This window comes from Citrus clementina, unplaced genomic scaffold, assembly GCF_000493195.1.
Source record: "Citrus clementina cultivar Clemenules unplaced genomic scaffold, Citrus_clementina_v1.0 scaffold_2, whole genome shotgun sequence".
Lineage (NCBI taxonomy): Eukaryota > Viridiplantae > Streptophyta > Magnoliopsida > Sapindales > Rutaceae > Citrus > Citrus x clementina.
This window is the reverse complement of record NW_006262688.1, coordinates 8,652,993-8,680,954: the sequence shown is the minus strand read 5'-3', so window position 1 is coordinate 8,680,954 and position 27,962 is coordinate 8,652,993. Positions and strand designations below refer to the sequence as shown.

At 36.9% G+C, this 27,962-nt stretch overlaps 4 protein-coding genes and 1 pseudogene across 5 annotated transcripts; 2 read left to right on the top strand and 3 right to left on the bottom strand.

Moving 5' to 3' along the window:
• The first annotated feature begins 1,858 nt into the window (after positions 1-1,858).
• On the top strand, positions 1,859-2,971 carry LOC18051500 (annotated as a pseudogene).
• Positions 2,972-3,675: 704 nt separating this feature from the next.
• On the bottom strand, positions 3,676-8,245 carry LOC18051499. Its single transcript, XM_006446364.2, has 7 exons — positions 8,187-8,245; positions 7,421-7,613; positions 5,865-6,624; positions 5,066-5,584; positions 4,872-4,931; positions 4,335-4,751; positions 3,676-4,234 (listed from the first exon to the last, which is right to left on the bottom strand). The coding sequence occupies exons 3-7, from the start codon at positions 6,543-6,545 to the stop codon at positions 3,800-3,802; spliced, it is 2,112 nt and encodes a 703-aa protein (XP_006446427.1). The 5' UTR covers positions 6,546-6,624; positions 7,421-7,613; positions 8,187-8,245; the 3' UTR covers positions 3,676-3,799.
• A 2,307-nt stretch (positions 8,246-10,552) lies between these two features.
• LOC18051498 (alpha-mannosidase 2) lies at positions 10,553-16,237 on the top strand. The gene is made up of 4 exons (XM_006446363.2): positions 10,553-11,435; positions 11,855-12,004; positions 12,248-12,280; positions 13,031-16,237. Exons 1-4 carry the CDS (start codon positions 10,848-10,850, stop codon positions 15,761-15,763), a joined length of 3,504 nt encoding a protein of 1,167 aa, XP_006446426.1. The 5' UTR covers positions 10,553-10,847; the 3' UTR covers positions 15,764-16,237.
• A 1,822-nt stretch (positions 16,238-18,059) lies between these two features.
• LOC18051497 (mannose-1-phosphate guanyltransferase alpha) lies at positions 18,060-23,204 on the bottom strand. 2 transcript variants are annotated; one of them, XM_024190283.1, is made up of 15 exons: positions 22,810-23,204; positions 22,615-22,712; positions 22,443-22,543; positions 22,260-22,338; positions 22,098-22,158; positions 21,970-22,016; positions 21,750-21,842; positions 21,541-21,631; positions 20,320-20,368; positions 19,768-19,887; positions 19,538-19,685; positions 18,996-19,088; positions 18,850-18,918; positions 18,411-18,453; positions 18,060-18,291 (listed from the first exon to the last, which is right to left on the bottom strand). In XM_024190283.1, the coding sequence occupies exons 1-15, from the start codon at positions 22,853-22,855 to the stop codon at positions 18,191-18,193; spliced, it is 1,239 nt and encodes a 412-aa protein (XP_024046051.1). In that variant the 5' UTR covers positions 22,856-23,204; the 3' UTR covers positions 18,060-18,190. The 2 variants fall into 2 exon arrangements, with proteins under 2 accessions (XP_024046051.1, XP_006446425.1); XM_006446362.2 differs by having other exon boundaries at positions 19,768-19,884; positions 22,810-23,203.
• Positions 23,205-23,260: 56 nt separating this feature from the next.
• LOC18051496 (probable zinc transporter protein DDB_G0291141) lies at positions 23,261-26,530 on the bottom strand. The gene has a single exon (XM_006446361.2). The coding sequence runs from the start codon at positions 26,328-26,330 to the stop codon at positions 23,781-23,783; it is 2,550 nt and encodes an 849-aa protein (XP_006446424.1). The 5' UTR covers positions 26,331-26,530; the 3' UTR covers positions 23,261-23,780.
• Between the last annotated feature and the right edge of the window lie 1,432 nt (positions 26,531-27,962).

The following is a 27,962-nucleotide window of genomic DNA, read 5'->3' as shown; positions in this document are numbered from 1 at the left end:
ATGATTTTATTGAATATCAAGGATTTTAGATATTATTGCTCGCTCTTAAATTTGATCATCTTGTGCGGGTGTCAACCAATATTTCTGTTGGTAAAATTTATTGAGTTGAAAGGGAAAAGGACAAACACACCCCCAACGTTTAGGTAAAGGGACAAAAACCCCCTTAATGTTTTAAAAAAGACATTTACACCCCAATTTATTTTAATTTTACCATTATACCCTTCTAGCATATAAAAAAAAATTAGTAGATTATCCAATTTGTCTATATATTGTTAATAAAATTATAAATAGAAAAATTGGATATTATAAAAAAATTATAAATATACCTTCATTACCCAATTCCTCTATTTAAATTTTTATCAATAACCAATTTTTTAAAAAGACATCTATACACCTAAAAAAATTGTAAATAAATTATAATTTAAAAAATAAAATTGGTTATTAATAACCAATTTTATTTAAACTTTAAACTTGTATATTTAACAATTCTCCATATGTCAATCATTTAAACTTGTACATTTATAACCAATTTTCTATGTTATTTATTATGGTATTCATAACCAATTTTTTATAAATTCTAATTTATTTACAATTTTTTTTAAATGTGTAGATGTCTTTCTTTAAAATTGGTTATTGATAAAAATTTAAATAGAGGAATGAGGCAATGAAGGTATATTTATAATTGTATTAACAATATATAGACAAACTGGATAATCTAATAATTTTTTTATATGCTAGAAGAGTATAATGGTAAAATTATAATAAATTATGGTGTAAATGTCTTTTTTGAAACATTAGGGAAGTTTTTGTCCCTTTATCTAAACGTTGAGGGTGTGTTTGTCCTTTTCCCGAGTTGAAAACAAGGGCCTTACTTAAATGAGTGCCAAGAAAATTATATTGTACTTTTGTCAAAGACCAAAAAGAAAACAATTGAGCTATTGGCATGCACCCTCTAATCTCTTCGTAAAACCTCTACTCTCCTTACGAAGAGATTAAAGTTTCGATCGTACAGCGTATTGGGCTGCCTGAGGCCCAAATTTATTCATTCATTTTTTTTTGGGGGGGGGGGGGGGGGGGGGGGGTAATCTTGTGAATCCATAAAGGTTTGATTTGGAAAATTCGGATTGAATTCTTATGAAAGAGACAATTGTAAAGAAAACCTGATTGCACTCCTGAATTCCCATCAATCATATATGTTTCTGATTTATTGACTTTTTATCTTGGATTTTTCTATAATTTCACTTTGATCAAACTCTAGCAAAATGTTCCCATCCAAATTGATTGCGCCATACTCTCCAGAGTTTTCGAAATTTTTTATAGTTAGAAGGTTTTAGATTCATTCTCACGTACGAAGTGCGGATTCTCTCTATATATATGCCCACACACATAAATATTATATATTTAATTTACACAATATATAGCAAGTGTATATAATGTATGCATGCAACTATCTTAAATAATAGCATGCTTAGGTGTTGGGTTTGATCTCATCTACGAGATTTTCTGCTGCATAGTTGTCTTTCCCATGCATAAACAACATCTAATAACAACGAGAGGGGAAACTTGGGGAAGAATTTGGAACGTTAAAATCCACATCCTAAGTTGACGGGTATTATGATCATTCCGCACCACCTTTCCAGCTTCAATTCCTTTGTTAACTTTTTACATCTTCAATTTCTAGACTTCCTTTGCATCATCTTTTAGTACTCCACTTACAGGAACCAATCAAAATTCAGATTCTTACCCCGGGTAGAGGTTTATACGTTCTGGTTTCATTTGCATTGAAGCTCCTTATTATATTGTTTTGAATCTTTTTGTGGGAAATGGAATGGAATTTTTTGCAGCCTCTCTTGATCTCATGGCGGCTCACAAAAATAATGATGATGCAACAGGATCAGGACAGCCTCTGCTTTCATCGAAACCAGTTGATTATCCGAATTAAAATGAACCCATGGAGCAAAATGACAAAAAATCTCTTTTGCCCCTTGAATCGGCATTGATGTCTCAAGAAGAAATCAGGTTCAGGCAAAGTGCTTTTGTTGTTAGTTGGCTATCTGGGCGTAGGCGCACTTTGTTTCTTCTTAATCAGGCATCAAATTAAGGGTGAGAAAACAAACGGGGTTCTTGATTCAATTTACTTTTGTATAGTGACAATGACTACCGTGGGATATGGGGACCTTGTACCCCATAGCACATTGGCAAAGTTGCTTGCCTGTGTCTATGTTTTCTCTGGCATGGCTCTTGTTGGGCTTATTCTTGGTAAGGCTGCAGATTACCTTGTTGAAAAGCAGCAGCTTCTTCTGGTCAAGGCAATGTACAATTACGAAAATGCAAGTGCTGGTTCTGGTTCAGCAGCTGAGGTTCTTAAGGATGTTGAAACCCACAAAGTCAAATACAAATTGGTTACTGCAACATTCATCCTTTTGGTGCTTATAATTGCGGGAATTGTCTTCTTATCTGTTGTTGAAGATTTGAAGTTTGTTGATGCCTTGTATTGTGTTTGTTCCACTATCACTACTCTGGGTTATGGGGACATGAGTTTCTCAACTAGAGGGGGTCGTTTTTTCGCTGTCTTTTGGATATTGAGTGGTACAATTTGCTTAGCTCAGTTCTTTCTTTACCTTACTGAACTATACACCCAAAGTAGGCAAAATTCTTTCGTTAAATGGGTTCTTACGCGACAATTGACATTCTCGGATCTTGAGGCTGCAGATCTTGATCATGACAAATTAGTCAGGTACATGTAATTTGCATAATTTAGACTTGAGTAAAATTTTCATAATTTCTGATGTATCTTGATGGTTTGCTTCATCACAGTGTAGCAGAATTTGTAATATATAAGCTTAAGGAAATGGGGAAGATCAATGAGGAAGATATTTCGGTCTTGATGGAAAGGTTCCGAACCCTTGATGCAGATCAGTCGGGAAATCTGACAGCTGCAGATATAATGTTATTGCAGCAATCATCTTAACTTTGTAAAAAGATCAGTAGCATTACAACTGTCAGAATATGATTACTTCTAGAAAAAGAAAAAAATTTAGTTTTTGCAGGGAGAGATATTACTAATGCAATGAATCCCTTTTTCTCTTTGCAACTGTTTGATTAATTACTGTCAAGTAATCCTGATAGGATCACCAGACTTTGGCAATTCATGAGCTGAACGTTTGAAATGCTAACTTTTAGACGCACAGGCATCTAAATGTGCCATTATGAGCAACAAGGGACCTTAGCAGAACTTTTTATTTGATATCCTTTCACAGAACATCCATATACCAAAATTAACAAACATGATAAAATTCAAATTAGGTACAATAAATGGATGGCACGGTTTCTTTATTGAGAATTTGAGTTTCTCGTTGTCCATTTTCGAAACCATGTTCTTTTTCACTCTCAGTGGTACTTGCAAGAACAATTTTTGAAGCCAACGAAACCTTAAAATTCTTGATCAACCTCTTCCTCAGTGAAATTGTAATTGACAAAGTTACCGATCTATTGGGTTCTTTCATAAATCCCCGGAACCCAACAAATGAAAGTGCTTCATATGTTATGAGATATCAGAAACTGGAAGTGAATTCATCAATTAGTGTTTACACTGGTTTCAACAATGCCCATCACTAAAACTGCTGAATAGAGAAGCTATGTAAAATTTTCTTATATTGACTGCTGTAGGAAATATTTACATTTTATTGTGTATTGGTCAGTGAACACACAGATGAGTAAGAAGTTTAGCATTTGTACATGACAGTACTACATATGCGAAACTGGTTGGAACTGCCAATGAGCTACCCTGGAAATGGCTTCAAACACCAGTCATAACCTCCTTGGATATAAAGCTGGTGCTCTGCAAGCTATATTCGTGGCTCCAGGAGTGGGGGGATGGTGAAGTCAGTAGAGGCCATAGCATGTTCTTCTGCTTTCTGGCTTTACAAAGGACCATCCTTGTATGGTCCATCCTTGAATGTTGTCTCAGAACTCCATGCACAGCCTTCAAGTAATTGCTGGAGTCATGGTCTCTCAGGATTGTACCATCTGAACCATAGGCTGTAGGATCACTTAAAGTAGCCAGTGGGTGTGGCCAGTTGAGGAAGAACCTCAGTGCGCTTGTGGAATAGCCACATTTCGTTTTGTCAAGAGCATATAGAGCATTCCCTTGAGGAAGTAGAGGGTGTGAAGGAGATAACTTTTCATCAGGTTGGAGAATGAAAAGTTTGCCCAGTGGAGAATACAATAGTTTCTGCATAAGCACCCCGATGGAGCAGAGGGTAATGAGAAAACTTGCAAGTGTGAAAATAGAACAATGGGTTCTTTTCATCAACACCAAAGATGACACTTACATTTTTATTGAGACAAGGATGCGAACGAAAGGTGCCACTCAACCTCTTGAGGACCAAAGCAACGTGGTTAGGGTAACTGCAGGAGAAGGCTCTAGGAACAATATCTCTATGCATCATCACACAATGAACATGATTCTCGTCCAATCCAAGGTAGTTGAGTAATTTTTGGCCTCCACAGAACACAAATGGTGAGCCAAAAGTGACAATTGGTCGAAGAGTAGAGGGTTTGACAATCCCTTGATTTAATAGCATCAAGCTAACTAAAAGAGATAGGCTTCCCCCAAGTGAATGGCCAGTGAACTGAAGCTTTGCACGTTCACCATGTCTATTTAGATGGTCCATGATCTCTGGCATGAATTGTTCATATATTCCTTTTGCAGCTTCATAAATTCCTCTGTGAACAAGTACATCCGTTCCCTGTGAGAAAGACAAATAAAACTTTTAATAATATAGTAATTCTTTCTTTGTTCCAATTTCGGTACAAATTCATCGAGTTGAGGAGCCATTCAGACTCGTGGAAGCTGCACTTCTACTCACTTCAAATTCAGTAGGTTCAAAGAAGAGATTTGCCTGCCAAGATGCCAAAGAATCTGATCCCTGCATCTCAAGGAATATTACCATCAGGCCATCTTAAGATTAAAAAAGTCAGTTTAACATAAACATTAAAAGGTGAATGGATTCAGGGCTTACCGGAGACACAATAAGATGAAGCAACTAAAAAGATAACTGACCTGAATCACAAAGCAGCGGGTGTATGTCCTAAAATCATCACAGATGAACCATTCACAGGGTGAGGAATGAAGTGACTGAAGGTCCTTAGCAGCCTCCTCCTTTTCCTTCTCCCCTGCTGCAACAACTGCAGTCATTGTCGATGCTGCTACATAAGCAGCCACCTCTGACTTATATACTCGTGAATTCCCACCATCTCCCTGTTGTTGGTCTTCAATTTCAAATGGATTTATTCCTGTATCCTCTTGGGGTTCACATCCAAGGGACATAAGGTCCTTGGCACGAGACTGGACATAAGATGCAGCTGATGCAGCAATCTTGGAAGCAACAAATGGTCGACTTGAGGTCCTCAGCTCAGAGTCCACATGCTTTTCTGTATCAGATTCAGAAGCAGATTGATTGTTTACAGGTACATGAGTAGAGTCCAGTTTGAGCTTAACTTTTATCGCGGCTGCCTCTGCTTTCTTTTCCAAGGAAGATGTTACAAAATGTAGGCCATAATATCTTCTTAAATCATTCGCCTGCATAAGTTAGTCATTATTTGGATCCGAGCAAGATGGATTAAGAACAACTTTTAGAAGACTTTCGAGATTGAGCCAAGTTCTAATAAAAGATGTAATTGCAGGGGAAATTATAGCTCATTCTGATAATAACAGTTATCCATATTATAAAAGTATCTTCCAGTAAATTCATCTGTATATGCAATTAAATAGAGCTTGCATTTTTGGCTCGAATTTGAGAAGAAAAGTATGAATAAATCTTGGCTAAGAAAAAAGAAAAGGAAAAACAAAAAATGTATACCTTGATCTCTGGTATCACATAAGCCATATTAGATAAGAAAGCAAGCTGAGAAAATAGCTTGGTATCAGACAATGGCACTTCCGCCAGTAATCTTGAGAAGGATTCACGGTCATATCTAATTTCATCTCCTTCATTTTCAGAGCCATAATCAACCTCACAGCCACCCTTACAAGCGTCTGGATGACAAAAACCCTTTTCATCCTCATCACCAACTTCTTCACCGTCTACACTCTGTTGTTGCTGTCTCTTCACCCATTCTTCTCTTATTTGCATTAACCTCTCCACCCAATTTGCCTTCTTTATTTTCATTTCTTCCTCGTTACTCTCTGCCAAATCCTCAATGACATTCATCTTCTTGTCAACTATACTCATATCTTTACTAGTTTCCGGGTCAAACAAAAATGATCGAACAGAGTTTGGAATTATGGAGCTAGATAACTGGCACTGAAGAGGGAAGAGCCCAACTGAGGGGCTGCTCTTTAGTTTTGGTGACTTTGATGCTGCACGATTGCGGTTAACAGAATAACAAAGATTGTTATCAGAATAAGACCTTTGCATCCCAGCACGTTTACAAAGGTCATTGCCAGACTCTGATCGGCGAAGCCCATTGTATTCTTTAAAAGTATCTTTTGCTGCTGTGCCAACTGGAGAGGTAGGAATTGTCACTGTTGTGCATGCCATGGCTTGTAAGTTGTATCAGATTGTTACTGTACAACAAGGCTTGCAAAATTGTTGTCAAGAAAGAGTATTTACCGATTGGCTAGGCTTGAGAAATTACAAACCTTATTAGTTGCAATATAGAAATAACACTTGGAAGTTTGACTCACATAATCTCAATTATTGAGTTCTATAAAACAAACGGCAAAAATGATAACTTTTAGCTGAAATTGCTAGGAATGCTTTAACAAATGTTTTATCCTAGGAATTCCAGACAAAATCATTACAAGCAATGGACTCCAGCATTGACTTTGCAATAGAATTTCTTTTCATTTCAGCATTAATAGGAAGTGTGCTCAGAATTAAATCGAAAGGGAAGTAGGACAGCAAGAGAATTTCAAAGCGTTTATGTTTGTAAACTTGTAAATCCAATAGAGCAATACGGCTGTTGCAAGTAACAATTCCATAGACAAAAAAATATGTCAGTAAGAAATTATTGCCCTTTTAATAAAGCCATTGTTACCACTCATAACAGCAAACTAGTGCACCTATACATAGATTGCCTCACTCAGCCATGTTCAAAGCCGGCAAGCACCAAAAAAGAGGATGCATCATTTCCAATTAATATAAGAAAGAAATTAATTCAAGATACATCATGGTTTGAGTAAGAAAGCTCGCTTCGTAGAAGCACGTGAGCTAAAATGCAAAGCCAAAACCCATCTACAGAAAATAACTAAAATACATTTATCAGCTTTTAAGACACCAGTCAAGAAAACATGACACATGAAAGAAAGGACTGGTTATAAGGCCGCTTCTTAGTCTGAACTATGTTTTTAGTATAGAGTTGATGGTAAGTTTTCCACTCAATAATATAGTTTAGAATAGGGATAGAATCTTACATATCAGTAACAAAAAGACTGATTAGTTCAGGGGGAACATAATCAAACACAGGATTGACTACGTGAAGTGGAGAAGAACTGCTTCCAATTCCATAATCCAAGAGACTGAGAATTCCTCGTAATTCAGCAGTTCAGAAGGGCACCTGATTGCATTTAGTAAAACCTCCGGATTTTGCTGATACAGTGAGCACAACTGTCAAAAGCAACACAGAAGTAACAAAAATCAATACGCATTCAGCAAAGTCATCAGCATCCACGGAAAGGTGAATTCAATTTATTTTAATAAACAGACAATAACCAAAAAGTGAATCAACAAACTGAATCCTATCAGTCGATAACCCCAAATCTTATTGTCTATTTATGAGCTAATTGCAAATAGACTTGTTGTTACTGGTAATGGGTTCCAACAACCAATGATACCAATTAAACAAGCATCTTCTACAGCATTTCTCGAATTCAAGAGTGGAGTGAGGGCAACTTCAAACATCCCATTTGACAGCCTCCGCACCAGGACCACCAGATGAACTGATAAAGACAGTACGGACGTTAAACATCCAGGCGCAATTTCTGCCGTCAAGTTGAATATAAAACTTAAACTAATAGGACCTATTCATTCACATAAGATGCACAGAGGGACTCCACATCCCCCTTCTGTTTTGAGTACTGAGCAAGTGCAAAATTAAACAAACTTAAGTTATTTTAACAAGCAAAAGCAACCAAATAACAAGTTCACATTATTGTAAGCAGGAAAGAGGCCACAACTCACCTCTCTGTGTCGCCGGCGGGGACAATGGCGGCTAGTGAGGCTCACTTGGGAGGTTTTGGTTTTTGGCGGAGTTGTTGAAAAGAGCTGAAGCTATTGTAACCGTTTTTATAAGAACAGTAACGGGTTACAAATATTGCATTGGAAACATCAAGATGCCGTATCGGTTTTAGCCGCCAAAGAAATACGAGTCATCTACGCACAAACATGCAGGTGTTTTCGAGATCATGTGTCAAAATATTATTTGCAAGGTACTTGACTGTGGTCTTTACAAGTGGGTTGCATGTATCATCGATTGATTAGTCACATATTTTAACAACAAAACATGTGTTAAAAACAAAAATAAATTTGTCTTCTTGACAATAAAATCAAAATGTAGCATGCACCTTGTGGTTGATTTCAATGTGGGAGTTTATTTCTACATATATTTTAGCTAAATAATTAAACGAAGCATCTAGTTCTACTATGTACTTCGAAATTTCCATCCATGGCTTCATTAAAAAGTGAACAAGGTCAAATTAAGACGGTTATTAAATCCCACACGTCTAGGACGGTGCAGAAACTACAAAACATGAACTGCTTTTACTGGTTGACTCTTTTTTTACCCTTTGAAATTGTCGAAAGTGAAGAAAGATTGGAACCAAATGAGTTTGTTAGAATAAAAAGATCCATAAATTTTGAAAACTCTAATCCGACCATAAATTCCAATGTTGCAACGTATATGAATGATAAAATAAAAGATTCAAGACTATTCAACGTCAAAATCAGAAAAAACAAGAAGCCTCGTGAGTGTGTGTATATATATTTTCTTTAAAATTAGATTGATGAGTTATAATACATCAATTTCAATCACACTTTCGCTATGAAAAGATGTATTAAATTCATTTAATGCATGTATGACATATAAGTATATTAAATATAAATATTAATTACACGATAATTTTTTTAAATAAATGTCATACATGCATTAAATGAGTGTAGTACAATAAAAATGCTCTGCGACTTCTCCGTTACCGGGGTATTGTCCGTTATTGAGATTGTAATAAAACTATAGGGGCATTTTTGGCATGTAGAAAGAAGAGCCGTGGAAGTTTATTATGAGTGAAGAGCAATAGAAAAAAAAAATGATTTCAATTTTGAAAGATCCAATAGGGCACATGCCAAATGTGCGGCTGCATGGAGCGGTAGACGCCGCAGTCAGCACCTGCATGCAGCAGGCTGTTTCTTGCCAATCCCACTGGCGTTTCGATGGAAAAGGCAGATGTACAAATTGCCCAAGCCCAACTCGCTTGGCGATCTCAAGGCTTACCACGTTTCCTCAACAGTGGTTACAGTGCGAGGCTGATGAAAAGAGGCACCACGCAAACAAAGAATGAAACAAACTCCCTCCGTTTTGAATAGCGAACTTGATAGCTTGAAGCTAAAGAAATTGAAGGAATGAACCACAAAAACTGTGCGGTATATTATAGTATTATTTGATTATTTATTTAAATATCTTTGATTCGACATGCATCATAGCTGCAGTCTCATCAAAGAAAGATGTTTAATTTGCAGTCCAATCGGCATAGTAAAACACAAGATGATGGACCTGAATTGCCCTTTGAAGGGCCATTTCAACTTGATGCAAAGAAGGAAGAAGCTACACGAACGAAGCTAGTTAAGAGCCACACCAACTTGCCAAAAGAAATACCCAAATGATGGAAAGATGGATCAAGGATTTTGTGTTAGAACTAAGTTTTTTTTTAAACACCGAATCAATGATTGTTAATACTGAAATAATAGAAATAAAAACCCAAAATACAACATATAATTTCAAGATGTTAATAATAACATTGGTCGTTTAAGCTTAAAATGATCGCGAAACCCCAAGCCACACAAACTTGGCAAAAGAAATACATCAATGATGTAAAGATGGATCAAGAATTTAATGTTAGAACTGAGTTTTTTTTCTGAACATCGAATCAATGATTGTTAGCACTTAGCACTGAAATAATAGAAATAAAACTCAAAATACAATAAATAATTTCAAGTTGTTATTAATAACATTGGTCGTTTAAACTTAAAATGATCTCGAAACCCCAAGCCACAGTCGTCCTTCGGAGTGAAAACTTTAAAAAAAAAATTACAGTAAAGGTAGAAGAAAATTATTTTTATTATTATTAATTGACACCAAATCCTATTTTTGTCAGCATCGGTCTAATGAAATTTTAATTATATATTTCAGAGTTGGCAATTATAGTGATGTGAATCATACAGTTGGAAAATAAGAATGAGAAATTTTTATTATTTTTAAGTAAATGTAAAATTATACAGTTAGGTAGTAACTTTTACCTTTTTCAGAGTACCAAATTATCTCCCTAATTCCCAATTGTTGGGGAGAAAATTCAAGTGATAAATCCCACAATTTTTAAAGTATTTGTGGAAAAGTAAATTTCGTGATGGAAATCTCCAAATTTTTTCTCATTTGACTTAAAAAAATACTCTAAACGTCGCTGCTCACTGTTAGATCCGTTCCCATCTCGCTTGTTTCCACCAGCTCTCGCCTCTCTCACTCCGTCTCTCGAATTGAAGAATAAAATTCAAAATCCTTTTCCATTTTCAGTTTCAGAAACAAAAACGATAAAACAGAGCATATAGCGACCAACGGCGGCGAGCGAGCGAACGATGCCGTTTTCCTCGTACATAACGAACCCACGGCGTGGAACGGCCACGTGGGCAAGTTCCCTTCTGCCCTCAGCCACCAAATCAAAAATCCCCTCCTCCAGAAAGTCACGCAAACGGACGGCTCTGATCAACTTCGTTTTCGCCAACTTCTTCACCATCGCTCTTGCGGTCTCCGTTTCATTTTTCCTCCTGACAATCTTCTTCTTCGGCGTCCCGACTCCCATTTCTTCTCACTTTAAATCCAAACCCGCTCGTGGGGTCAGACCCAGAAAGCCCATTTCTCGGAACCACCGCCACCATCGCCTGGTCGATAACAAGCAGAAGACGAACGGCGTCGTTTTGGAGGCTGAAGTTGATTTAACCACCAAGGGTTTGTATGATAAGATTCAGTTCTTGGACGTGGATGGTGGCGCGTGGAAGCAAGGCTGGGATGTGAAATACAGAGGCGACGAGTGGGATCACGAGAAACTCAAGATATTTGTTGTGCCTCATTCGCATAACGATCCTGGCTGGAAGCTGACTGTTGATGAGTACTATGATCGCCAATCCAGGCATATACTTGACACCATTGTTGAGACTCTATCCAAGGTCATTTCCTTTTTTTGTCTTTTTTTTTTAGCTCATAAATTTATTGTTATTGGTGGATTATTTTGATATTGATTGATTGTTGATTATTTTTTATGAACTTGCTGTGTGTAATTTTCAACTGATGCTATGTCTTATTAGTTAGTTACTTATAAAATATAAAATCTTAGCAGCTGTTCGGTTGGAATTTTGTAGAAGCAAAGTTAGATACAATCCTAAAACTCGTGTAGATTATGGAGATATAATGCAAACTATATTCCCCCTTTGATTTAGCTTTGGTTAGGTGGGATTGATTCTTTTAATTTCACTTAAGATAATACAGTGGATGTTGCATGTAACATATGATGAATATTTTTATGTGTGTTAGAGTTTATTGTGTTTGGGAGTAGTGAGCTGTGAAAATGATAAGGATGTTTCTGTAGGATGCTCGGCGGAAATTTATATGGGAAGAGATGTCTTACCTGGAGAGATGGTGGAGGGATTCCTCTGAGAGTCAAAGAGCGTCTTTCACCAATTTAGTGAAGAATGGTCAGTTGGAAATTGTTGGAGGGGGTTGGGTGATGAATGATGAGGTAATGTCATTTGGGTTTATCTAAGTTTCTTCATATTGCTCCATTCTTAAATTTCATGCAATGGCCGTTCACCAACTTGCCTTATTTAGTCATTTTCCATTTTTATCAAGTTTGTTGTTTACTAGTGATATAGTTAGAAACTCAGGTATGATCCTACGCTCTCTGAATATGAGCTTATTTATGACTAATGATTCTTCTTGAGGATTGAATTGACAGATTTATTCGTTTCTCTTCCTGTTGTAGGCTAATTCACATTATTTTGCCATCATCGAGCAGGTATAACCTTAATGCCCCACCTTTAATAGCTTCTCATTGTTTAATTATATGCAGTCTTTTAGTGACTAGTTGAATTCAGCATATTTAGTGTTCGGTCTTTTATTTGTTGTACCATTATATTTTTGAAATGCTCTGTAATATGTTACTGTCCCCTGGTTTAGCTCTCTGTTTTACTCATAATCAAAACAATTTATATATTGTATTTATTTTCTTTTTTTTATTTTTTTTTTATTTTTTATGTATCTCAGATATTAGTTGTTTGGTTTACCATGAGCTTTTGAAAAGTACTTAAATTCTAACCTATACAGTTGATTAATATAAGAAATTGAATTTTTGATGAGTTATATAAGCTGTTGAATAGTTATTGCTGTAGTTTTGGGTACTTTGATGATAGTCTTATGAATTGTTTGGTAGGTTTGGGTCTCATTTCATTGTTTTGCCCTGGGAATATGTTATTCTGGATCTTATGTTGCCAACTCAGAGGTTGGCGTATGTTTTCTGCTAATCAACTTAGGGAAAAAGGAAAAAAAATTGAAAAATGCTGGATAGATTGCTACCATTCTCGGTGACAGAAACATACACACAAAACTACAGATTCACGCATGCATATGCACAAACATGCCCACATGTGATGTCTATCCTCACCTCTTCTGTTTGCATTCATTTTGATGACTGAAAAAAGTTTCTGTGCTGATAATTATTTCCTAAATAGCTGTAGAATATTCATATTTGCTCTCATTCATGCATCAGATTATGGAGGGGAATATGTGGTTGAACGATACCATTGGCTTTATTCCAAAAAATTCTTGGGCAATAGACCCATTTGGCTATTCAGCTACTATGGCATATCTTCTTCGCCGTATGGGCTTTGAGAATATGCTTATCCAGAGAACTCACTATGAGTTGAAGAAAGAACTTGCTTTGCACCAAAATTTGGAATATATATGGCGTCAGAGTTGGGACACTGAGGAAACTTCTGATATTTTTGTGCACATGATGCCTTTCTATTCATATGATATTCCTCATACTTGCGGTCCAGAACCTGCTGTCTGTTGTCAGTTTGACTTTGCTCGAATGGGTGGCTTCTTTTATGAAGCCTGCCCGTGGAGACAAAATCCAGTAGAGACCAACCAGGAAAATGTACAGGAGAGGGCACTAAAATTACTGGATCAATATAAGAAAAAATCAACATTATACCGGACTAATACACTTCTCGTTCCTCTTGGTGATGATTTCCGTTACACGACCATTAATGAAGCAGAAGCACAGTTTAGGAACTACCAGTTACTGTTTGATTATATCAACTCTAATCCCAGTTTAAATGTGGAGGCTAAATTTGGTACTTTAGATGACTACTTCCGAACCCTTCGTGAGGAGGCTGACAGAATAAATTATTCTCGTCCTGGTGAGATTGGCTCTGGTCAGGTTGAGGGTTTTCCTTCCCTGTCAGGTGATTTTTTTACTTATGCTGATAGACAACAGGACTATTGGAGTGGCTATTATGTTTCAAGGCCTTTCTTTAAGGCTGTTGATCGGGTACTAGAGCAAACTCTTCGTGCAACGGAAATGATGGTAGCTTTATTGCTTGGTTATTGTCAGAGGGCACAGTGTGAGAAGTTGCCCATGAGTTTTGCGTATAAGTTGACTGCAGCTAGGAGGAATTTAGCTCTTTTTCAGCATCATGATGGGGTGACTGGTACTGCGAAGGATCATGTTGTATTGGACTATGGAACTCGGATGCATACATCTTTACAGGATTTGCAGATTTTCATGTCTAAAGCAATTGGAGTACTGCTTGGAATCCGTGAAAGATATGATCAGAACCTATCCCAATTTGAGCCAGAACAAGTGAGATCTAAATATGATGCTCAACCGGTGCACAAAGTAATCAACGTTCATGAAGGCACTTCACAATCAGTGGTCATTTTTAATCCTCTGGAGCAAACAAGAGAAGAGATTGTAATGGTTATTGTTAACAGGCCAGATATTACTGTTTTAGACTCAAACTGGACTTGTGTACAAAGCCAGATTTCCCCTGAATTGCGGCATGGTAAAAGCAAGATCTTTACTGGAAGGCACCGTCTCCACTGGAAAGCTACTATTCCTGCCCTGGGCTTGCAGGTATATTACATTGCTAATGGTTTTGTTGGGTGTGACAAAGCAAAACCAGTAAAACTAAAGTACTCATCAGATAATTCATTTTCTTGTCCCACTCCGTATGCTTGCTCAAAAATAGAAGGTGATGTGGCTGATATCAGGAATCGACATCAAATTCTCAGCTTTGATGTCAGGCATGGCTTGTTGCAGAAGATAAGCCATATAAATGGTTCCCAAAATGTTGTGGAAGAAGAAATAGATATGTATTCTAGTCAGGGAAGTGGTGCCTACCTATTCATGCCCAATGGTGATGCTCACCCTATCACAGAGGCTGGTGGATTGATGGTGATTTCTAAGGGTCCATTGATGGAGGAGGCTTACTCTTATCCAAGGACAGCATGGGAGAGAAGCCCCATCTCCCATAGTACTCGTCTTTATAATGGAAACAATATGATACAGGAATTTCTCATTGAGAAGGAATATCATGTTGAGCTTCTTAGCCACAATTTTAATGACAGGGAATTGATTGTTAGGTACAAAACTGATATTGACAATAAAAGGATATTCTATTCTGACTTAAATGGCTTTCAGATGAGCAGAAGAGAAACCTATGACAAGATCCCTTTGCAGGGAAACTACTACCCCATGCCTGCACTTGCATTCATGCAAGGTTCCAATGGGCAGCGGTTTTCTGTTCATTCCAGGCAGTCACTGGGGGTGGCAAGCCTTAAGGATGGATGGTTAGAGATTATGCTGGATCGTCGCTTGACTAGAGATGATGGACGTGGTCTTGGGCAAGGTGTATTGGATAATCGTGCCATGAATGTAGTCTTCCACATTCTTGTCGAATCCAACATTTCTTCCACTTCAAATTCCATTTCCAAACCACTTACCCTAAGCCCCTCTCTTCTTTCACATCTCACTGGTGCTCATCTGAACTATCCATTACATGCATTCATTTCCAAGACGCCGCAAGAGTTGTCTATGCAGCCCCCACCAAGATCCTTCTCTCCTTTAGCTGGTTCCTTGCCATGTGATTTGCATATCGTGAATTTTAAGGTTCCACGGCCATCGAAATATTCTCAACAGTCACCTGATGATTCTAGGTTTGTCTTAATCTTACAGAGGCGATATTGGGATTCTTCGTATTGTCAGAAGGGCAGATCACAATGTGTTAGTGTTGTTGATGAGCCTCTAAATTTGTTTTCCATGTTCAAGGGATTGGCAATACTGAATGCAAAAGCAACGTCTTTAAATCTCCTGAATGATTACATTGGAATGCTTGGATACCCTGAGCAATTAGAAGATGTTTCTCAGGATGGACATGTAACCATCGCACCCATGGAAATACAAGCATACAAGTTGGAGATGCGGCCAAATGAATGAATGCAAAATAGGGACTTGGTTCCTGCAATCTCATTGATTATGGTTGAATGAGGTTAGTGGCAAAGAAGAGTGAATGAGTGATTTCATATTCCTCTGTCTGCACGGCTAGCTTCAGGAGTCGCCATCTATCTGCGGCTACTGCTGCATGAAATATCTGATCAAGTGAAGTACTGCACAGACATTTGTAAGAGTGGCAAGGCATTGACAATGGACAAGGCAACAGAACATTCTGGTGGTAATCTTGCTGAGGAAGTTATTTGAAATATATGGCCTGATATTTACTTTTTGCTGTATGCTCCCTGTTATCGAAATATATAATAGGAAATACATCTGTTACTATTCTGGAATTAGAGCAAAACCGCGATGAGGTTCAAATTTTGCTGTATTATAAGTTTTCTGTAAAAATGAACAGTATGTGCTTTTCCAGTTAAAAATAAAGTTTGCCACTGTAGTACAGTAGTTAGCTGTGACGCATTTGTAGCTTTTGAGACGCACAGAGGAAAGGATGTGGGCTATTTTCATTTTTTCCCCTCATTTTTATGTTTGTGTGTGTATTTTTTACCTTGTCTCCATACAATCTTGTTGTTGGGTCACTGCTTAGTGCTTATAGTTGAGTTATATGTGGGGGATTATAATGTTTATCTTTTTGCATCGCTTAGCGACTAAAACCGCATGTTCAGTAAACCAAGGTGTCGTTTGTGTTTGTTTAGTTGAATACTGAATAGGTCAGGATTTCAATAAGGTTTTATTTGATTTGAAAACAAATGTCTAAATTATATATTTATTTTCTTTTTTAATCGTCTTTAAATGTTCAAAATCTAATAATTTGACAGGTGTGTCCTTTTAAATATGTATTATATTCATTAAACTGGTTTGAAAATATCTACTTACGGCACGTCTGGCGCGCGTGTTTCAGGCGGTACGGGTTGTACAAAATTTCCGGCACTGTGTTTGGTGCATATAATAAAGGTGAGGATGTATAAGTTAGGCTTATAAGGCCCGCGCCCGCGCCCGCACCCCCCCCCCCCCCCCCCCCCCTCCGGGTTTATGCAGTTCTTGTACAATAGTTTTTTTTTTTTTCAAATTTTTAATTCAATTCGTTCATTTATTTTTATTATTTATTAAATATAAATATTTAAATTATGGCCGGCGACTTGACCACCACCACCACCCCTGACCGTTGTTATTTTTCAATATCTTTTAACATTAATATTAGTACCTATAAAATACATGTCATGAGTTCTGCGCAACTGCATCAATACTTTCAGTAACGAAGTTTATGATTGTCGTAAATATACAATCAAGGCTTTAGATTTCAAAATTTTAACTGTAGATCTACGGTAAATGAGAGCTCCGTTTCAAGTGATTTTAGTACCATTGTGTATAAGAGAACTCTAATGATATTAAATGTGACTTAAACCAACAATGTTTAAAAATTTCCTATGGTGGTCAATGCTGGTTGTCGATGACTAAATTATTTTTTATTATTAAATTATAATTTTAATATATGATATGTTCCATACTGCACCAAATGTAAGTTAATGTATTATTTAATACATTCTAATATAATACAATTCAATATAAATCAATAAAATCGAATATAATGCAGTGTATCAAACACACTTTTAGTGCTTGGCTTAATTATTTGATAGTTTAACCGTCAAATAATTTAGCTTTTTTGTGGTACATAATAGTCTCGGAGGCGGGGGCTTGAAGTGGTTGTAAGCCATTTTCTTTAATTAGTCACCAAACCCGAATGGTAGAAAATAAAAATTAATTTAAATTTTACCCCTTCTGTTCTTCTACCATCTTTTAAAAAAATGAAAAAAAAATACAAAAAAAATTGTCACTACCAATGACCCAAAAAACTCTTTTTGTCTGTTAGTTAGTTTCACTATGGAAATTTTACTGGTTCATTTTATCATTTAATTTTATGAAATGAACCAAATTGGGATTGCTTCAAGGAAGGAGTGAGGTAAAATCAGGTCCCAAGTATAGCAATGAGTCTATCATATTGCTAATTTCCTACAAATGACTTAAGGATACTTGGTAAACACAGGATCCAAATCGGCAAACAAAATGAGAGACATTTCGACATTCCAACCGTTTATTTTGTGAATAAATGAAGTTAAAAATCATATAATATCATATCCAAAATTTGTGATCCTAATTCAAAATTCTCGGTTGAGAACCCAGATTGTAATAACATTATGCATAACAAATTCCAAATTAAAATATAATAATAACAATAATAATAAAAATTTGAAAAAAGAAAAGAGAGAAAAGAAGGGAAGAGAGCAGTTGGGGGGGGGCGGGGGGAGGGAATAGGCTTCTGTTTGTATTGTACCTCAACTCTGTAATGTTACTTTTCTAAAACTTGAGAAGTTGAGAAGTTAGGACTTTGACTTGGAAGGCCTCATGAAATCTCTATAAAATGATCTCTTCCTGTACACTAACGTTAAGAACCTTATTTGGAAGAACAATGCTGTTGATCACCACAACTTCGTCTTCGACGGTTACAGCTTCGCCTGCACAACGGAATGAACCAACATTGAAATATTTGTTCAAGCGTGTTAAAGTTTACAAATGTGAGCAGGTCTGGATTTGAAACCATCAAATGAAGAAATGAAGATGCAATGATATTCACCAAGGATTGTAATTCCAAGCTTTGCGTTGTAATCTCCATTGCCCTGAATCAGTCAATTGACATATCAGTCACCCACAATAACCAGAGATAACAGGCCTCACTTTAATTCACAAAGTATTTCGGGCAAATTTTGCAGCAGTATTCGTAAGTTTCCTTTGTTAATATTGGTCTCCTTTTGTAAACTTGATGAACTAAAAATTAGATTAATTATGGAAGGAAAGAGGAAATGCTGCAAATATTAATTTCAGATGCCACTGAAACCATTTTCTGAGGCTTGGGGTTGCAACATCTGATGAAGAAATGTAATTTTACAAGTTATCTTTAACAGGTTATAGGCATATTATCTCAAGATAGATTTCATTTCTCTAAACAATAATAGAAGGATTCTGAAAGATCCTTGAAGTTCATTGAAAATGCCAAACTAAAATAGTAGACTTGCCTGAACACGTGCCCATCTCCCAAGAGATGACTTCCATCCAATGATAGAATTTAAAACAACTGCATTTTCCTGTCAGAAGAAAATACACTACATAATTTTCCCTTTTATAGGAATGTAGATGTCGTTGCTGCATTAGCTTCCAATACCTTAATTTCAACATCATCCAAGACGATGCAACTTATAAGCCTCACACCTGCTCCTACGCGAACATTAGCTGAAATAGAGACATTTGGACCAATCTGTTGAGAAAGAAACCCTCGAATTAGCTAGGAAATTTGGTAGAGGGAAATCATAAAGCTAGAAAATAAATCCAATACGGTTACTGCAGTTAGATGAGAAAGGAAGATGTGGGGTGTGGCAAAGAAAGTATTCAGCGCCATTGTAATTCTGCACCGTCCAATCATTGACAGTTCACAAATTATACCAACCTAAGAATGAAACTTACAAACAAAACAATCTTATATTGCCACCTCGTGAAGAAGCCTGTTCAATTTGCTGCTCAAACATTCTTTTTAGCATATTTTATTAGGAATCAAGCAAAAAAAATCATTAAATGAACAGCCATTTAATACTAATTGAATATTATCCTCTCAAAAAAAGAAAAAAAAAATTAGTAGTATAGACAGTAACTTAGAGCAATGGATACAGCTGAGGACAGTATGCTGGAAGAAGACGAGATATTGATCACCTTCGCAGTTGGATGAATTTTTGCAGATGGATGAATGTACACGTCACCAGCAATAGTAGCACTAGTAATTCCATTACCACTAGCCAAAAGTTGAGGCGATGTAATTTTAAATAGTGCAAGATACAAAGATGAACATTTCAAAGACATCCTGTAACATAGAAACTAAGTTTTCAGTTAAGCCAGATAAATGTATTTGGAAAAAGAAAAAGGTTATGCCAGAATAACTCTACCCTGGAGTCTTGATCTGTTCCCAGAAATCCATTGTCTCATATGTATATAGTTGCTTCTTTCCAGCAAGAGGAGACAGAATATCTTGGTCTAACCTCACAAAATCTACAGGAAGGGTCCTGCTGAGAAGAGGATATATCCGCTTAAAGAGAGACAAAAGAGAAGCTGCAGCTTTTGAATACTAACAGAATCACAAGTATTTTCCCATGTATGCCATATGATTATGAGTGAGTTCAATTCATATAGGAAAAGCAAAAGCTTGAAAAATTATCCTAATACTCTGTGATGAATATGAAAGCTCATGCAATGCTAACCAAATGACATCTATAATGTACACCTCTCAGATCTTACACATTAATTTTGCTTATAGAACACTTTTTTAACACACAAATGACTGAAATGGATATGTACAAAAGCACCAAATAGTAATCACGACCCCTAAGCTGGTTGGGGAGCAACCGTTAACCATTTCTTTCACATGTTTTCTGAAATTTAGAATAAAAAACAGAACCATTCAATATTTCAAAGAATAGAACAAAATATAAAAGGTTGACCTTGTTGCAGACTGAAGAGCTTCAAAGCTTGAAACCTGCCTTATGTTAGCTGCAATAAACCAATTGCTAGTTAGGTACTAACGAGACTCAAAATATTTCTTCACACGTGTCACATCAAATTGAACCACCAGATTCCGAAAATATTGTAAATGTAACATGCAGTCTCTGCAGTTCATTAGACATTGAAATGATAGCCAATATATAAATCAAAGTTAAAGATTATGCAGCTGAACCTATAAATGATTGTTCAACTGCAGCATATCATAGTTCATCCAGCATCATTTATCAACATGGAAGCATAAAAATATTGTTCAAAGTCGAAGACAAAGTCCTTGATATAACAACCCATGAAAAAAGAACAAATGATAATTCATGTGTTATGATAAAGAAAATTCGATAACACCATTTAACCATGATCCTGAAAGGCCCAGAAAAGATTGATTTAGAAAAGAATCGTGGATAAAGTGAATTTCATCCAAACCTTCAAGTCCAATCGCCAATTGGCTGCTGCAACCCGTTGGTTTCATCAAGAATTCAAATCCGTAGAGCACAAATAGCGGAAGGCAGAAGTAGTTGCTCCCACAAATAATTTTTATAATATAGGTGAAGTAGAAAAGAAAATTCTATTCTGGCATCCAATGCAGACCGGCCAAAATATCTGACACTATAGTCCTCTCCCTCATAACTTGAACAAATATCAACTATCAAATAGCTGAAAAATTAACATAGTATGAAATTTCACCATCTTTGGATATAGATTACATTTGTCAGCCTAAACTGATATTAACTTAGTGTGGATGCAAGCTTTGGTTTGGTACGAACTTCCAGAATAATTTACTTTGTGCATGGGCATTAGACATTAGGATTTGCGATGCGGGATATATTTTCCACATCCAATGATAAGCATGTTTCCAGTTTTTCAAACTAAAGGCAAAGAATCTTAGCAGTTAAAATGATATACATATATTGTGTGGTATACCTGTAATAAGGACACTGACACAAAGAACACAATGAAGTATATCCAGGAAAAGAGGAACAAGAGTTCAGAAAACAAAAAGATTTCATTGCTTTCAGTAGCATTGTTCCTGACTTATTTACATATAATTTTACAAACAAAAAGGAACAAGGCAAAACAAGGATATGCTATTTGCCAGGCCAACCATGTTCAAATTTACGAAACATAAATGAAAATATTTAACAAGTCCGAAGGGAAAGACCAACCTCTGTCCTCCCGATGAGTGAGGACACCCTGAATGGCAGTAAAGATATCTGGGGTAAAGACGTAGACACCACAGTTTATCAAATCACTTACCTGCACTTGATGAATATTGTAAACCTTAAGAATATGGAAGATAAAAATTCAAGAAAATCATTAAGACTAATCAGCCATGAAAAACTTCACAATTCGATGAAGAGTAGTGAGTATGTACAAAAGTCTCAGGCTTCTCGGTGTAGTGCAACAGTTCTTTGGTGTTTGGATCAGCAATCAACTCACCAAACTGGTGGGCAGATTCAGCAGAAACCTGCACATGGAGGGGAAATGTACACAATGAAAAACAGACATTTTTCAAAGAAAAGAAGAGTTGTATGATAAATATCTGGAGGATTTAAATATATAATTAAAGAAAATCAATCTCCACGTGATCCAACCTTGATTACTAGCATCGTTCCCATCCCACCATATCTTTTATGGGCCTCTGTAGAAAATAAACAAAAGAAGCTTTTAATACCCAATCACAGTTATAACCATAAACCACTATATGAAGTAGAAAATTTACCAAGCAGGCCAGGGAGCGGAAAACTGCAGCAAACATCACAGTTCAGCAAAATGATATGTGACTGCTCAAAAAAAAAAAAGAGTGAGAATTTAGTAACCAGCTCTGTTCTAACAATATAGCTCAAAAAAGAGTAAGGGAAGAGAATATGAATAAAAAACATACCGGATTTTCTTCCATGATCATATCTCTGAAGTAATAAAGGCCACCAGCTGAACCATGTGGTTTGTCCTCTTTCAAGTATCTAAAGCAAGGCAAATAACATCAATAACATTCAAACATATGGTACTTAAAAAGCTTTTAAAGTTAAAACTATGACGAAACAAGACATAAGATTGCTAGAGTCACCTCACAGGCACTTTGAGCTCATTAGAGATGGAAGAAACATACAAGGCAAATTCTCTTTCCTCATAAAATCCAATTAAAAATATTTGAGCCAAATTTGGTATCTACACAAGAACAATGAAATCAAGAATGCTCCAATTCCATTAATAAAACATTATAATTCAAAGAGACAAACCCTTTTGCAAGCAGAAATCGGATGTTGAATCATTGGCTGCCCAGCCAATGGAAACAGTGGCTTTGGTGTATTGAAAGATAATGGCCGAAATCGGGTCCCTCAAAAAATAATCGAAGAATCATTATCAACTTCCATCCACATCAAAGTATAAAACTACACAAAAAAAAAAAAAACAAAACAAAACAAATATGAAACCTTTAGTGGGCCCGCCAACCATGATCACAGCAACTACCTTCTCCATATACAAGAACCCTAAAACTGAATTGACTTTATATTATTTGTTTCTTAAACTGACGAAAGCAAAGAAAGTACTCTTCTTGTTCTGCAGAAACAAGTGAAAGCGTTTTTTAAGTGACGAAGAAATGTGCGAGGGAAGACGGAATTGAATTGGCACGCTTTCTCCGTGACAATGAAGTTTGTTGGTTTCAACGAAACCCCCAACTGTCAAACAGGTGTTGTTTGGTCGGATATTCTTTCAGCTTAACTCAGTTTTAGCTTTGGTTTTGGGCAGATGCGCTACAGATTCAATGCTCTCAAGTCCACCGTAAGAGCCGTGGATGCCTCTAAATTTGTTATTTAATATATACAAATATGTATTCCGTCCCTGTTTTGTCTTAACAAAAAGGAGAATTTTAAACATTCCCGCTTGAACCATACAAGAGAAGCTCCATTTTATACACATTCCAAATATTTTAAAGCAAATTTAAACAAATAAAAATGTTTCAACTGATGTTTCAGCTGCAGTCAAATATCAAAAAACCCATTGACATGGACATGAATTATACAAGTATACCAATATAAATCAACGAGGATTTTAGAGTCGTGTGCATGTTTCTTTCCACCACCTGTTAGCAATACAAGAAACTGAAAGCCGATTGATCTATCACTCTATGAATGTTAGTCAGCTGATTTGTAGGACGAACTGTTGCCTTCAAGACTGGCAAATGCAAGCTCGAATAGCATGTGACATAAGCATCACTATCCCGATCTCAGGTTGTCTGAAACTCCCCAAGTATGATGTAGCTCCGGTAAAATTATTAGATTGCTGAAAAGGAGTATCCGTAACAACATCTCTGTAGCCAAATGCAGTTGGCAAGATCATTTGTGCTAATTTCTCCTCAATTATCTTTCTAAAGATGGAACTACTTCAGAAGTTGCTACATTAGCTACCTGACACATTCCACCTGCAAGGTCAAGTCTTTGATTCCAGCATCAGATAGCATGTGAGACACTTGTGCCTTAATAGAAGCCTTGTCAGCTTCACTTGAAACATGAAGATTAAGTGTCCCAACCACATCTGTGCTTGTAAAGCTCCAAAGATGCAGGTTCTGGATGCCATGTACCCCACTTATTTTCATAACATCATTCAATGTTTCCTTCAGATCCAGCTCATGAGCTCTAGAAACTCTCTGAAGCAAAATTTCTGCAGAGTTCCTGAGCAGGGGTATAACTGAGGATACAATCAACAGAGATATAAATATTGAGCAGGCAGGATCAGCAACAAGCCAGCCCTTGTACTTAATTAACAGGGTTGATATAACAACTCCAACACTTCCCATGGTGTCTGCCAATACATGCAAGAAGATTCCTTCCATATTGTGGTCAATGTGCCGGCGGTCATGCTTTAGTGGTTCCTCATTTGAGTGAGCATGCAAACTTTTTGAAGCACTATGAAGCAGGCTTTGATTGACATGGTGGTCGGCATGATGATGATGGTCATGATCATCATGTTCATGAGCATGGAAGTTGTGGTTGGCAGGATGATGATGGTAATGGTTATTGTGTTTGTGAGTATGGTCGTGGTGACTATGTTGATCACCGAGACCTTGGTCATCATGTCCATGAGTATGTTCATGCTTAAGAGTGGAGTCACAGTGGTCACAGCGGCCATGATGATGAGCAGTATGCCCGGTGCAATGGCGATGATCATGGGAAGAACATGATTTTTCATTGCTTTCATGGGAAATGGAGATACATTCTTGATGCTTGCCATGGCCTTCATGATCATGTGAATGTTGGTGATGGTGGTGGGGATGTGAGTGAGAATGAGAATGTGAATGAGAGCACACACCACCATGAGCATGATGATGCTCCTCATGAAAGAAAATCAAACCAACTACATTCACAAGAAGCCCTCCAATCGAAACAGTCAACAAACTATTAGTTGATATCTCCTGAGGGTCCAATATCCTCTCAAATGACTCCAACACAATTAGCGCCCCAACCAAAACAAGAAAGACGGCATTAGTGTACCCTGATAAAACTTCAAATCTCCCTCGACCATAATTGAACTGACTATTCGCAGGCAAACGCGATATATAAGAAGCATATAATCCAATCGCCAATGCAGCACAATCAAATAACATATGACACGCATCTGATATCAATCCAAGACTGTTACTCATAAACCCAGCAACAAATTCAACCACCATGTAACCAGTATTAATCAAAAGGAAAAGGGCAATCTTACGAGACTTCCTCTCACTCAAAATGTGGCGGATAGGCTTCATGATCAAAGAACTGAATGACTCCGACGATTCAAATCCCAATTCATGATAATTTGAATAAACAGGATCCAATTCTCTAACAGCAAAATATAACAATAACACGCATAGCAACAATCCCCAAAGCGAAAGCTCAGGATAATAAAACAACTCCAAGACAATAGTACAAACTATGGTAACCACAAACTCTCTTTGAAAATCAGCCGAAATCACAAACTTCTGATCACTGTAATTCTCACTCAAAAGTACCCCAAATACAACGGTATTACCTAAAGGCCATGCTAAATTCGCAAAAGATATACTACTTTCATCCCCGTCGCCATAATTCTCAAACACAATCCAACTCACAAGGGCAGGAACAGAAAGCAAAACTGTTGTATAAAACAATGAAATCAACCTAACCTGTTTTTGACTCAGCTGCCTAATTGCTCCCCAGTTCATTGAAACTCTCTCGTAACAACCTAAAAACCCAGATAAAAATGGCAACAACATTGGCCATAGCCTTACACAATGTTCTCCATATAAACTCCATTTGCCAAGAAAAGAACTCGAAAGGGGAAAGCATTCAGTCCGATCCCAACTAACAGACAACAAAAACAACCCCACAAACATACATGAAAAGCCACCAACTTTAGAAAACTTACTCCAATCAGTAAACGACCCATTTTTGCGGCCCTCGGCAACAAAACGTCCGGCGACATTACCGGAGATTTCGGCCAAGATCATAGCAGCAGTGCCGCAGTACCTGAGAGCCTGGAACCTGAGGAGAAAGACACAGGCCAAGAGGAACGATTTGGCGAGTAGGGATTTGTTGAGGGGGAAAATGGGTAGTGGGTTTTGATGTTGCTTTGGATTGAAGAGGCGTTTCGAGGAGGGAAACGAGAAGAGAGAGAAAGCTAGAGAGAGAAGGAAGGAGAGGAGAGAGACAAGGAAGGTGAAAGGGAAGAGAGAAAAAGAAGGGGAGGAGCGGAGGAATGGGAGGAGAGAGTAGAGCGAGCGAAGAGAGAAGAGAATTAGGATGAGGAATTGAAGCGATGATTTGCTGTTGCTGTTGGATTTGGGACGGTGGCCGGATGTTGCCGGCGTCGGGGTTACGGGAGGATAGGAAAAAGAAGGGTAGCGCGTGGAGGGAGTGTTGATGATGGTGTTGGTGTTGGCAGCGCGTGGAGGAACGGATATCCGTTGTGGACGGTGGTGACGGTGGTCAGCCATGGCGGGATTGGGTCGGGTTCCGGTCAAGTCAGCTGCGTGAGTTGATCGGGTTATGTATGCATTTTTGATGTAAAAATTAAGAAGGCACGCACTTCGACTGGGGTCTTGGGGAAGACCGCCGCCGAGATGGAGTCATGGCTGACTTTGTTTACTTTGGCTGACGTGGACCGAGCGATAGTAATGTGATGAGATTTCGACCGTTTGATTATTATATATTCCTTCACTGAATGAAAAGTGAAAGCACTGTCGAGTCGGGTCAATCTTTTTCCTTTTCAAATTTCAGTGAGAGAGTGGGAGGCCATCTCTCTGGGATAACCCAATAAAAAAGTCTGGGTTCGATCTGGCACGGTCCAGCTTGCCAGGGCTTGAGCCCGGCCCATTGTTTTACGGCAGCGGCCGAGGCCTGATTTTTAATGGGTCTCGACCTACGATCGCATAAAACCCTCGAAAACCGACCCGGCCGTTAAAAATTTCTCTAAAATGAAAGCAAATTTTATTTTTAAAATCATTAAAAATAAATTGAGAATGTCTTTGTTGCCCTGGAGTATTGCTCCTTATCCGTTCATTATATATATATATATATATATATATATGTATATTATCATGATTAGTTGAAGTATACACATAATCAAAAATATAAATCTTCTACTAATACTAAAGATATTCGATATATGCATATTTAATCTTTAAGTGTATCTTTTCTCATTTAAAATCATCACAGCAAAATTCTACAAAGAAAAAAGCTCAATCATATTATTCGTGATCATATTGATGGTTCAGTTATATTCATGACTTAATTAGAAAGAATTTAAAATATGAATTTAATTTAATAAAAGTTACACATTGCCAATCAACTATCAAGTGAGAGCCGCATGTCAACTTGGAATAACTCAAGATGCTGTAAAATTCCTATATATTATTCCGAACTCAGATCACACCTACCAAAAAATAAAAAAAGTTAAAAAAATAATAAAAAAAAGAATTTGTTTCATGAATCCTTATCGTTTCATCTCATTAGTATCTAGAAAGTTGACAAAAGAAGGATTTTCCAAAACAAAGTTTTTTTTTCCCCTGAAAGTTAGGAAGCATAATTAAATTCGTCTAAAATTCCACGAATATTAGTTGATGCGAGATGAGTCATCTAATTAATATAATAATTATAGTGTGCCAAAAATAAATAATTATAATACCACATTTTTTATTTTACATTTACTTCTGCTTTTTGTTTGAGAGACTGTCACTTTCCCTTGGAAGAAATCTCCTTTGCCATGTACCCCATAATATTTTCATTGCCCTTTAGTGTCATAATTTTAACGAAATAGTCTAATTTTTTTAAACTTTCATGAGTCTCACCTTATGTAATGCTAAACTCTTATTATTTATAAAATAAAATGTTATGACAGATAATAAAATATTGTTCAGGGGTTAATAAGTTAATTTTTTTTAATAATTACTTAGATATTTTTATCTTTGAATATTTGAACATTTGTATTTTAATAAATGTGGATTTTAATATTTTTAATAACAAATGTCAAGCAAATGACCTATCTCATCATTCTTTTACAAAGTTGTAGAGTTATGGGAAAATGGTTATTATGAAAATTCTAAGGAAATAGTTGGTAAAATATGATT

Coding starts and splice junctions, on each gene's coding strand:
- LOC18051499 (XM_006446364.2), bottom strand. CDS start 6,545: ATGGCATGCACAACAGTGACAATTCCTACCTCTCCAGTTGGCACAGCA. Junction 5,585..5,864: donor ATGTGATACCAGAGATCAAG/GTATACATTTTT, acceptor TAACTTATGCAG/GCGAATGATTTAAGAAGATA. Junction 4,932..5,065: donor CCCGCTGCTTTGTGATTCAG/GTCAGTTATCTT, acceptor CTTGAGATGCAG/GGATCAGATTCTTTGGCATC.
- LOC18051498 (XM_006446363.2), top strand. CDS start 10,848: ATGCCGTTTTCCTCGTACATAACGAACCCACGGCGTGGAACGGCCACG. Junction 12,005..12,247: donor GTTGGGTGATGAATGATGAG/GTAATGTCATTT, acceptor TTCCTGTTGTAG/GCTAATTCACATTATTTTGC. Junction 12,281..13,030: donor ATTTTGCCATCATCGAGCAG/GTATAACCTTAA, acceptor TTCATGCATCAG/ATTATGGAGGGGAATATGTG.
- LOC18051497 (XM_024190283.1), bottom strand. CDS start 22,855: ATGGAGAAGGTAGTTGCTGTGATCATGGTTGGCGGGCCCACTAAAG. Junction 22,159..22,259: donor TGATCATGGAAGAAAATCCG/GTATGTTTTTTA, acceptor TTTTTTGAGCAG/TCACATATCATTTTGCTGAA. Junction 19,888..20,319: donor GCTCTTCAGTCTGCAACAAG/GTCAACCTTTTA, acceptor TCCTCTTCTCAG/CAGGACCCTTCCTGTAGATT.
- LOC18051496 (XM_006446361.2), bottom strand. CDS start 26,330: ATGGCTGACCACCGTCACCACCGTCCACAACGGATATCCGTTCCTCCA.